We start from the raw sequence: 12,390 nt of genomic DNA, 5'->3' as shown, positions 1-12,390 counted from the left end.
ACTGTTGGTTTTGTGTTTGCTTTGGCTCAGCTGGTTTGAAAACGTTTGGTGAAACTGAGTCCAAAATCTCGGCCTAGAATTTGGGTACTCGGCCCACTAACGAGTTAACCTAGCGTGATCGGTTACAAGCTCAGCTGGGTTTAAAAACCCAGAATACAAAATACCAGTCCAAATTAAACAAGCTCACAAAAATTAAATACAAGCCCACAAATTAAACAAACAAGCCCACAAAAATTAATTACAAACCCAACAGAAAATAAAAAGCCCAAAAATTGGCTTTAATATTACAAGCCCACAATTAAAAATTGGAAGCCCACAATTCGGGTTCTCTTAAATGGGTTACCTTTTAAGCACAGCCCAGCTGCTCTGATATTGTTGCAAAAACCCAGTTGGGCTTTGGTTCTTTTCCTTGGTGGCGTCCCAGCAGAGGAAAAACTGGTTCAGAACAGCAGGTCCAACAGCAAATGAAGTGAAGCAGATGCAGATGCAAGTGCGATGAAGTGAAATGAAAAATAGCCAAGAAAACTACAAGAAAAACACAGCACCAGTCCCCGGCAGCGGCGCCAAAAACTTGGTGGGCCCGGGAAAGCGTGTAAAATTGAAGCGAAATGAAACGGGCCTACAGTAATACCGCAAATGCACGGTCGTCGGTTGTAGCTCGTGCAAGTACGGGTCGATCCACAGAGACTGGGGGTGTTTGGAGTTTCTAGCTATTTGGGCTCTAAATTGCTATTGGGCTTCTAATTGTGCTTTGGGCTTAGTGGGTTTTTGTAACAATGAAATGGTTTTGGGCTCAGTGGGCTTTTGGATTGACTGTGAACTTATGGGCTTTTGGTCTTTTGAATTGCACTGGGCCTTGGGCTAACAGTGACTGTGAATTGGGCTCAATGTCTTTTGATGTGAACTGGGCTTGGTAACAGTGAACTGGGCCTTAGCTTTTCCCTTGGGCTTTGATTAAGTCCACAGTGGACTGGACCTTTGATTTTTGGAATGAACTGAGCCTTGGGCTCAGTTGGCTGGGCCTTTATATTAGCTAGGATCTTGGCCTTTTACCCTAACAGTGGACTAAAGAAGAAGAGAAGTGACAAAGAGTGAAAAAGAGATGGTGCAACAAAGAGTGACAGACAAGAGTAACAGTGGAAACAAGTGAACAAGTGGAAACAAGTAAGAAAAAGAATGAACTAACAAAGTAACAGTGAACAGCAAGTGATAAGAAAGGCACAAAACAGCAAACAACAATGGAGATAAACAGTGAAGCAAAGACAATAAAATGACAGTGTAATAAACCAAGGCCTAAGCCAAGGGCAATGGCAGGGGAGCAAAACTACATATACAAAACAGAGAAACAACACAACTAGGTTATGAATCCACCTTGTGACCTAGCCAGATAGTGTAGTTCTAGGTTGAATCCCTAATGGAACTAAGTGACAGTTAAGGCCAACTTAAGATCCTAAGCATACAAAAAGGGAATAGCAAGATAATCAGCTTGCTCAACTGATATGCTCCTAGTATTGACTGTCTTTTGACAGTACAATCAATCACAAGCACTAGTGAGCACTGATTTCTCCCATTGCTCAATCAATTCAGTGCACTAAGGCTTCTAACCTAACATTCCACTACCTAACAGTCCACTAAAGCTTCATGTGAGCCTCGCTAATGAGAACATGAGAGAACAGATGGAATAACACATGATTAACAGGAACAACACAAAAATTGGAGAGACTGGCTAATCCAGTTCTCCCAAAACATCACATTAACAACAACATCAACAGGACATTAAAACAGGGAAAGGAATTAAACACATGAACATTACACAAAACCGAACATTACACAAAACCGAACATATACAGAACATCAAAGTTCTGGACACTGGCTATTCCAGCATAAGCCTTTACATCACACCCACAGTCATATTTATACCCAATTACAAGTTAGGGTTCTTCCCAAAAAATCCCTAAAATCAAACAGAAATTAGGTAAATTATTTCTACCTAATTTGACAGTACAAATCAGACCCATATCTTCTATAATGCTCCTCCATGCTTCTCCCTAACAGTAATTAGAGTTTACTCGAAAATCCCCAAATTAACTGAAATTAGGGTTTGGGTTTTTTCTTACCTTGATGTGACAAATCTCCTCAATTAGCATCGACCCATGTCTTCTCTGCTTCTCCTGGTGCCTTTCCCATACCTTGATTTCTTCTCTAGGTCACCTACTTCATCAACCTCTCACGCTTAGGGTTTCAGGGAAGAAACGTGAGAGTTGAGGGAATAGGGGGCTAGATAGTTAGGGGGTGATGATGGGTTGGTAGTTTAGGGATGATGTGAGACAGGTAGAGGTGGTGGCGTGGCAGTGGAGTGGGTAGTGGTGATGATGGAGAATGCGGTTCTGTTGCAGAGAGGGGGGGGGGGGGGGGGGGGGAAGAGAAGAAGTCGATGGAGAAGAAGGAGGGGGCGTTTGGTTAGGGTATAGGTATAGGATACTAGTGTGTTGAGCAGGTGTAGAGGATTTTGATGTTTTGCGAAGCTGGACCGTAGGATTATAGGATGATGGAATGATCCAACGGCGCGATGGAAATGGATGAGGGGAGACCGTTGGATGACGAGATACATCAAAACTGACGGCGAAGATCGAGGTTAGGTGATGTAGTGTTAAGCGGAAGTATCGAGATTTGATGCGCAGGCAAAGAAGCGACCGTAAGATCTAAATGTGATCTAATCTGAAGGCTTGGAATTTAGGTACTATGGTGTTTTGCAGGGACTTCATATTTTGATGAACGATGAAGAAGCGACCATTGAATGATGAGATGGATCCGATCTAACGGCTGAGAATGGAGGCGGGTATGGATATAGAAAATGGGTTTGGGTAAGGGTTTTGGGCCTTGGGTATGCCAAGCCCATATCTTCTTTAAGAACAATTCTTCCTTCTTGAGCCCATTCCTAGATTTTTGGACGTGCGCTCCATTCTTTGCGGCTTCCTTGCGTAATTTCTTCTGGCTTTTCACTACTTTTCTGCTCCGCAAATCATCCAGACTTTATTTGGTACCTAAAAATGCAAAATTAATTAAGAAAATTATTTATTCTTGAAAACAATGAAAATACAGAATATGGGATAAAATGTAGAATTAATGCACAAAAGATGATTTAAATGCCAAGAAAAATATATAAAAATATGCACTTTTTAGCACTCATCAGTGGTCTAATACCAATCAACAATATCCTCAAGCTTATCAAGATGATAAAATATCATTTAAACTTCGATGCCTCTCCAGCTGAAGGAACATGTGCATGGATTGAAAATCAAACTGGAGGACCTGCTGTTGGTGAAGGGTCTCAAGCCGTAAGTTCATATCAAGAATTTAAGAGTTTGATACAGAGGGCACATATGACAGGACTTGGGGTGGGATTAAGTAGTTATAATTATGTTTTATTTGACATCTGTAAACAAAACCCGAAATTAGGACCATATATATATATAATTAGAACCAACTAATGAAAGGAAACAAATATAGTATTAATTTTATTTCGCATCCAATTAAAATTTTTCTAGAGTAGTATGTCTACCATTTAGCATCCCATATGTGTTATAAAAAATTCCTTTAAGATTCCATAATGAGCTCTATAAGAAAAAAAGTATTCATTTCCATCTTGGTCACTCCTCTCGAGCTCTCAATACAACTTCAACATTGATTTCACCCCTAAGTCGATTATAGATTGACCCCGAACTAAAGCTACAAAGTCTTTCACTTGTTTTCTTATAGTTTGAAATCGACAAAATAATCCATCCACACTGCGGTTAATAGGGTTATCAATGTTATTGCAGAAGTTTTCATAAATTCTATGCCGATAATTCATACTCACTAGACCATTTTGACGTCATTCCGCATCCCTAACCGGATAAAATACTACAAAGTTTTTACATAGAGATAGATTCTCATCTACGATAAACTCTGCAGGATTAATATATGGTTGAGGCATTACTCAGAAAATTTGTGGGGGTAGAAGGCGTAATTTATGAGTATAGAAGGTGGAGCAGGTGTGGCTTTGAAGTTAAATTTGGTTAAATTTATTGGAAGTGGAATTAGAATCGTTGGATGAACTAGTCGTTGCCCGTTCAATCAAGGACAATCGTCTACATGCGAGACGAAGTTCATCTCCATGTAAGGCACTACTCGGCTCAGTTAAGGCCAATAAACCAATATTGATGTGATCGTCTCAAATTGAAACGCTCGGCTCAATTTGCGACGCGATGGACAAACCCTTATTTAATCTAGAGAAGTAGATCTTATTCGCGATGCTACTATCCGGAGCTATTACTGAAAAGCTTGAAGTGTGGCTGATGAACAAAGAATAGTTTCCAAGACTTTTGACTTTAACCCATTTCATCTTGCAAGGATCCATCTTGAAAATTTCAACCAACTTCCCGAAAGGGCGTTCAAAAATCACTAGTAACAGCTCTCCTTCACATTCCACCAAGTAACTTGGATTAACACCATCAAACTGAGTTAATGTCTTTGGAATCACTTTCCAATTAGATTTGTCGAAGTTTATTTGATCTCTAGAATCCTCTAAGTTGAAGACTCCTAGTGTTCCATTGTAGGCTAAGGCATAAAAATTTCCTTTGTAGAAGACTGGGTTGTTATAGCATGCCAAAAGTTTACGTGAATTATCGGCATGAAATTTATATGGCTTCCACACATCATTAACCTTCTCAATTATGAGTAGCATAACTTGTTGATCTATGAGTAGCTCCTTTTTTTCATCGTTGGGACGGTACCATTCAGCAATACCGAAAACTACACAGTCGGAAGACGTAGGTAAAGAGGAGAATGAAATTCCACAAAAAATATAATGGGTGTTATACTCATGAGGTACATCAGGAAGTTGGATGATTTCTCTTGTGAAGGGACTGTAAAAGAATAAGGTTCTGTCGCCCTTGGACATCAGTAGCCAGCCATCTTTTGAAAAGCGGATTATAGCGCCTACTAACAACTCGGGGAGGTTCATCTGGTACTTCTCATTGTAAATCATTGGGTCAATGTAATTGTATATGGTGTCATTAATTATCTCTAGAGATAAGCAACCATGGAGATCTTTAGATCTGCGATGTCAACTTTCTCACTGCAAATACCCCCAGATTTATTTTCTTCTAATGTTCCAGCCTCAGCACTTTTGCCCTTTATCTTCTTCATCATGCGTTGTACTGGTTTTGTTTCCGTTTGCTACGGCATTATATTCTTTTTCTTCATTATCACCAGTACTTGTCACAGGCATCATCATCCAATTCGGTGAAACCCACGGTGTTGGAAGCTTCAAACATGGCAAAATAACAGTAGTACTTTTATCTTCTACTTCAAATTTATACAAAGATTGATCTGCATGCCGTTCTGCATAAAACAAGCAACCCCTAGGAAGCCCCATTGCTGCCGCTGAGCATGACGCAGTTGTGTACTTCCACAGAAAGAGTACACGATCACCCAAACTCTTCACCTCCGCCCAAGCCATTATAGATAAATCCAACCTCATGATACTCAAACTATTTTTAACCTTATCAAATCTTTTTATCTTATAACGAAACTCAATTCTAAAGAGTTCATCGCCAGATTCTATAAAATACAGCCTATAACTAGCAAACAACCCTCCGCCTCCGGTTACAGGAAAACGGGTGTTTTTGCTTACTTTGAATGATCGAGTAGATAGTGTCATATCATTACTATCACCATTCTCCTGCTGCACAATTTGTTTTTCAATTTCAAGTATCGAATTATCGTAAGCCAATATAAAAAACTTACCTGTAAACCAAAGTAGGTATTTCTTGGTCCTGTCTTCTCCATTTTGTATCTCCGAGGCGACAATATATAAGCAGGTGATCGTATTCATTGTTCAATCCCTCAGCAGCGAAGAGAATGAAGACCATTGAATCACCATCACCATTATTCACCAGTGTTGTTACTAGTACTTGGTGGAGAAGATAAAACACAATTCATGATATCATATTCCGCTGAAATTAAATCGAGGTTACTAGGTAAACGAATTATCTCTAATGATAAAGGATTCCAAAGAAAAAAATCTCCAATATTCAAGTCTGGGATTGATTGATCATGTTCATCGTCACGCTGGATAAGCAACCATCCTTGATGCAAGACGGTTTTTGCCAGAATGTTTTTCGACCCAACTCCGGTATGAACTTTCTACAAGTTCTGTTATTGGGTTCACATGGGTTGTAGAAAGCTTGAAGTTTGAAACCATCCTGTCCATAAGGAAAAACAAGCCTTGGTGCTACTCTTGGAGTCGGTGGACGACGACGTTCACTTCTCTTATCCATTCCTGCTAACTGGTTTATTTCCATGAATGCTAGAAAGTGAAGGAGAATATTGGTCTAAAGTTGAAGCTGAGAACTGGTAATAATGTTTGGATGATTTTCTCTATAAAACTATATATAGCCCTTCTTTTGTAAGCTTCAATCAATAATAATTCTAACAGAGGAAATCAAGTAAACTAAGAAACCTATGAGAACTAGAAAAGGAAATCCAAGATTAACATAAAGTTATAGAAAATAAATTGAAAGCTGTTATTGACTGAGAATTATTCTGACAGTAAAAATTTATTTAAGGGAGGAATTCTGACCACGACCAAATTCTTAAATAACTTTCTTACACAAGTAGATTGGCCAGGAAACCACGGACCTGCATTAAAGTGGAGCCAGGGGCAAACAAGTGATCCTGACTGAATATCATGCACACCAATGGTTCAGAATTTCTAATTCTTGGAGTCCGTACATACCTGGATTACCAATCTTTCTATTGCAGTTGAATGTCGCCTAACATTAAACCTGCCCCAGAGTTTATCACTCTTTGGGATTGTGCATTGAAGCTGTAGTCTTTTCTGCCTGAATCATCAACTGATAGCTATGGTTACAGGGCGCAAAACTTCAAGATTGTAGTGGCTTCATTCGTTTATACAGAAAATTGCAAAACTATTGTGCACATTCCTGTAATCAGAACATGTTCTCTGCCATACCACACTAAATTTTTTTTTTTGAGGATGAAAGGTTGTATATGCATAATGCTACACTGAAGTGCAGGTCTAGAGGTCTAGTTGTTAGCTTCCAACTAGCAAAGAAACTTTTCCCAATAATTTTCCTAGCAAATATTCTTATTGGCTGCACTGGTTTCAAAAATTTTAATCACCTCTCCGCAGTTAGGAAAACTTCAAATGCATTTGAACAAACTTTAAATGCATTTGAAAGGGTGGTCGCGGATCAGAGACACAAGTTTCTAAGGATGATCTAGACTAGACTTTTAGACTACGATGTAAAAGAAGAAGGTTGTTTCATGTTCTAAGCCTTTGTTGGTTTATCTGTGTTATAGTAGAGAATTGTTTGTTTTCCAAAGAGACTTGAAATGAATTTGATAACTTAAAACTAAGAGCTGAGCAACAGATTTAACATCAATGGGAAACAAATAAAAGTCTTGATAAAGAATTATATAATTGAACTGGGAAAGCCCAAGTTAAAAGATAGCAGGGTACATAGCAACAAATGCTGCGAATTTATGACACAGCATTTCGCAACTGTCCATGCAGTGTAAAGGTAAGACCATAACTGCACAAATCAATAGATCACTTCCAGAATACAAGATAGACTAAGATAATACTAACGTAAGTTTATCACAGACTGAAAACAAAAGATTTTAACTCAGGAAACAGGAACATCTATTTTCACAAATAGCCAAACACACCTTCAAAACCAACAGAAATGTTTAATTACCACCACGGAGACGAAGGACAAGGTGAAGGGTGGACTCCTTCTGAATATTGTAATCTGCAAGAGTGCGGCCGTCCTCGAGCTGCTTTCCAGCGAAGATCAACCTTTGCTGATCGGGAGGAATCCCCTCCTTGTCCTGGATCTTTGCCTTGACATTGTCAATAGTGTCAGAGCTCTCTACCTCCAAGGTGATGGTTTTTCCAGTTAAGGTTTTCACAAAGATCTGCATACCACCACGAAGACGCAAGACAAGATGGAGTGTGGACTCCTTCTGGATGTTATAGTCAGCAAGAGTGCGACCATCCTCTAGCTGCTTTCCGGCAAAAATCAACCTTTGCTGGTCAGGGGGAATCCCTTCTTTATCTTGTATTTTTGCCTTCACATTGTCAATGGTATCCGAACTCTCAACCTCTAAAGTGATGGTCTTTCCAGTAAGGGTTTTCACAAAAATCTGCATTCCACCTCTAAGACGAAGCACCAAATGGAGAGTAGACTCTTTCTGGATATTATAGTCAGCAAGGGTGCGACCATCTTCCAATTGCTTTCCAGCAAAGATCAAACGCTGCTGGTCTGGAGGAATACCCTCCTTGTCCTGAATCTTGGCTTTTACATTGTCAATAGTATCGGAACTTTCAACTTCCAGAGTAATAGTCTTGCCAGTCAGTGTTTTGACAAAGATCTGCATACCACCTCTAAGTCGAAGAACCAAATGGAGAGTTGATTCCTTCTGGATGTTATAGTCAGCAAGCGTACGCCCGTCTTCCAATTGCTTTCCAGCAAATATCAGCCTTTGCTGGTCTGGAGGAATTCCTTCCTTATCTTGAATCTTAGCCTTGACATTATCAATGGTGTCTGAGCTTTCAACCTCAAGTGTGATGGTCTTACCAGTTAGAGTTTTCACAAAAATCTGCATCTGTAAATCAATGAAAACAACAATCTTATCATATACTGATTAAGAACAAAACAATAACAAACTCCTCCCCAACAATCTAAAACCATATTCGAGATCCAAATTCAAACTACATTAACACCAACAAATTTCATCAGCTTTAAATAACTTGCTGTCAAAATTAGCACATCCTAAAATCAAAATTAGCTGAAACTATAACCTAAATATGATAGAATTGATATCTTAAGTACATTCTAGAATTTAAATTTAACAGAAACTATAACCGATCAAACTGAAGTCCTATGCACATTCTAAAATCAAAATTTAGCACAAACTTATAACCTAAACATGATTAAACTGAAATCCTAGCCCTAAAAATTGCAGTTAAATAAATCCAAAATACTGCAATAAGAGTGACAATAAAGATTACCTTAGAGAGAGGAAGATGTAGAAAAAACTTATGTTCGATCGACGAACAAGAGCGCGTAGATTGATTTCTTTTTACCGAAGAGAGGATGTTGTTTATTTTTTCCCGAAGAGATGATGTTGATGATTGTGGAAATTGTTGAAGAGATAAAGAAAAGTCTCTACTTATAATGGAACGAAGTACTAAAAATATCCTCAGTCCAACACGGAATAGGATATATTCATCACGACACGAACCGCGTAAAGATATTATTTGGCACATTATGGGAACCGCGTAAAGATATTGTGTGGCACATTATGGGAACTTCTCGAATATTCCGATGAAAAAACATTAATCAAACCCACTTTTGTATTAAAAGAAAGAAACACATTAATCATAATTTTATGGGAACTAGTCATAAAAACTCAAGATGACCAAACTTGTGGTACAAAAACCTCATTTAAATGTAGGGATCCATTAAAATTTATCTTAAACAAAATTGATACAAAAATCCCAATTTTTTAAAAATTGATACAAAAATCGCAAATTTCAAAATTGATTTCATCAAATTCTATGATGTTCCATCAAATTTTTTGGGGATTTTGTGTTACTTTTGTTTTGATATGGTTTTTGTGTTACCTTTGTTCTGATGAGTTTTTTGTGGATGGATAGTGACATCTGTGGGGTTATAACTCGCGGAACGTAGTTTTATAAGTTTAGTATGGGAGACCAATAATCCTAAGAAGCCTCAAGATTTTAGGCCATTAGTCTAACCAATGTTGCTTATAAGTTCATTAGTAAGGTGCCAATTAGGGGTGAGCATGGGTCGGTATGGACTGGTTTCCGCCTCATCCGCATTCAATCCAATGAATTATGGATTTCAAGTTTGGCATCTGCATCCTATCCAATGTCCAACGGATTTGCATCCAATGGATGCACGGATGGACAAATTGGATACGGATAATCCAATGGATTTGTTTTAGTTAAAAATTTTAACAAAGAAAATAAAGCCAACACAAATGACTCCTTGTAAAACCTACATATCCGACATATATATACAAATATAAGAATCCATGTACAACACCCCAAGTAAACACCTTAAGATATCCTAAATGATCCATAATATTTTCTATAACTATATAAATACATTCATTTAACGGATATGGATGTCCAAAGGGTTTTCAAGGTCGCATCCGGGCCCGATCCGCAATCTATTAGATTTCAAATATTCCATCAGCATCCAACCCATTAAGGAACGGTCCGGGCATCCATCCGCAAAATAACGATTGTCCATCCCATATGGGCCATGCGAATCGAGGAGAGGTGGAAGAAAAGGCTCGGGATGGATTTAGGAGTCTTTGTGCGAGCCGTATGCGGTGAGAGCCCCTTCTGGGGTATTCCGAAGGTCTAACCTAGGGAACGAAAAACTCGATTAAATCCGCGGATTACGGTCTCAATGCTCATCTCTAGTGCCAATAGACTAAAGCTGGTAAATGGATAAGGTTATTAGTCCATATCAAGCAGCCTTCTTAATCTTTAGGCAGATTACTAATAATATTATCATAGCTCATGAGCTGATTGACACAATGAGGAAATGTAAAGCTAAAAAAGGATTAATGACAATTAAACTTGACATGTCAAAAGCATTTGACATAATAAAGTGAGATTTTTGATAGAAATTCCCAGGAAATAGGATTCTCATAAGGATTGGTGTGCCATGATTTTTGAATGTGTCTTTTCTGTCTTTCCTCTGTACTTCTTAATGGTTCACCAGATCCTTGCACGGAATTAAGGTAACTAACAATAACCCACCTATTAGTCATATTTTTTTTTCTTTTGCAGATGATTGCTTGGTCGTTGCAAGAGGTAACTTACAAGGATCAAGGAAGATGGATAATATCATTAAAAATTTCAGTGAGTACAGTGACCAATCTATCAATTTGGATAAATAAGGTATGGCCTTTATCCCTAAAATGGATAATAATGTTAAAACTTAGATTGCTACCATCCTCAACATTAAGACATTAGGCCTTAAGGACAAGTGCTTACGGGTTCCAATTCTCACACAACAAAATAAAATGGAAACCTTTAGTAGATAGGCTAGCCCATTGGAAAGGTAAAATTATGAACCACCTACTACAATAATAATGGTTCAGTTTGTCCTAGGTTCACTAGCTAACCATCATTTAGCTGTTTTCCCTATACCAAAAAACTCACAGAGAAACTTGATGGTATCTAGAGGAATTTTCGGAGGAACAAAAAGCAAGGTGAAAACGGTTTGTTTTTTAAGAAATGAGACTTTGTACGCAGTTAAATCCAAATCCTTGGGAGGTCTTAATATTAAGAAAACTGGTGAGCTCAATAATGCTCTTTTGGCAAAACTTGCATGGATAGTGCTTACTGAGCCAGATGAGGAGTGGGTCAAGATTTTAAGTCAAGGGTGCTTCCCTGACCACAATTTTTTCCATACTGGTATTGATAATGGCAATTGGATCTGGAAAGGAATTTGTAGAGGTTTAGAGATCGTTAAAAAACACTATTGTTGGGAGGTGGGAGATGGTAAAAATTAGAAATATGGAAGGATATTTGGGTTCCAACCATATCTCAACATTTAGAGTCGATATTAGCATCTAGTAATATGAATATTTTTGACCAGTTAATGCACCCCAATAACAATAGGTGGAATCTAGAGAATTTAAATGCTTTTTTTGATTCCTACACTGTCAATGAGATTTGCAAGATTAGGATTCCTGTTAATGGTGAGGACAGATTGATTTGGAAACTGGCTGATAATGGAATTTTTGCTATTAAGAGTGCTTACAAAGTTATTGATGTTGCGGAAAGTTCTAATTCATCCTCTGATGGCCATCCAAACTTCCCATGGGTCCAATTCTAGAAATTACCTTTACCACCGAAAATCTTGCATTTTCTGTGGAAGTGTGTGCATGATTTTCTTCCTGTAAGAAATATGATTGCTAAACATATTGCATGTGCAAATATAAATTGTCCCTTGTGTAATAAGGAAACAGAAACATTGGATCAGTTGTTCTTGGAGTTTGAGGTAGCTAAACAGGTTTGGATTGATATTGAGTATCCTCATAATAGAATTGGCACTTGAACTAGTTTGCTATATTGGATAACAGGTTGGTTTAGTAATGGAACAAGTAGTTATTTGTCTATTACTTAAAATGTGTTGATAACAATTACACATACATTGTGGCAACTATGGAAAATGAGTTACGCTGCAGTATTTGATATAATGCGACTCTACAAGTTTGTAAAATTGTGCAGCTGACTAAACAGTCGATGCATGCAAGATTGGAATGATGATA

General features: G+C 38.2%; 2 protein-coding genes across 2 annotated transcripts; both read right to left on the bottom strand.

Annotated features, from left to right (window-relative positions):
• Positions 1 to 4,213: 4,213 nt before the first annotated feature.
• LOC113352665 (F-box/kelch-repeat protein At1g57790-like) lies at positions 4,214 to 5,029 on the bottom strand. Its single transcript, XM_026596462.1, has one exon. It carries the CDS (start codon positions 5,027 to 5,029, stop codon positions 4,214 to 4,216), a length of 816 nt encoding a protein of 271 aa, XP_026452247.1.
• A 2,439-nt stretch (positions 5,030 to 7,468) lies between these two features.
• On the bottom strand, positions 7,469 to 9,219 carry LOC113350334 (polyubiquitin). Its single transcript, XM_026594445.1, has 2 exons — positions 9,083 to 9,219; positions 7,469 to 8,676 (listed from the first exon to the last, which is right to left on the bottom strand). Exon 2 carries the CDS (start codon positions 8,674 to 8,676, stop codon positions 7,759 to 7,761), a length of 918 nt encoding a protein of 305 aa, XP_026450230.1. The 5' UTR covers positions 9,083 to 9,219; the 3' UTR covers positions 7,469 to 7,758.
• Positions 9,220 to 12,390: the final 3,171 nt, after the last annotated feature.

This window comes from Papaver somniferum, chromosome 2 (assembly GCF_003573695.1).
Source record: "Papaver somniferum cultivar HN1 chromosome 2, ASM357369v1, whole genome shotgun sequence".
NCBI lineage: Eukaryota > Viridiplantae > Streptophyta > Magnoliopsida > Ranunculales > Papaveraceae > Papaver > Papaver somniferum.
The sequence above is the reverse complement of the archived record's forward strand: the minus strand, read 5'-3'. Positions and strand labels throughout refer to the sequence as shown.

Excerpts from the sequence above, each read along its gene's own strand:
- LOC113352665 (XM_026596462.1), bottom strand. The coding sequence starts at position 5,029 with ATGATTTACAATGAGAAGTACCAGATGAACCTCCCCGAGTTGTTAGTA.
- LOC113350334 (XM_026594445.1), bottom strand. The coding sequence starts at position 8,676 with ATGCAGATTTTTGTGAAAACTCTAACTGGTAAGACCATCACACTTGAG.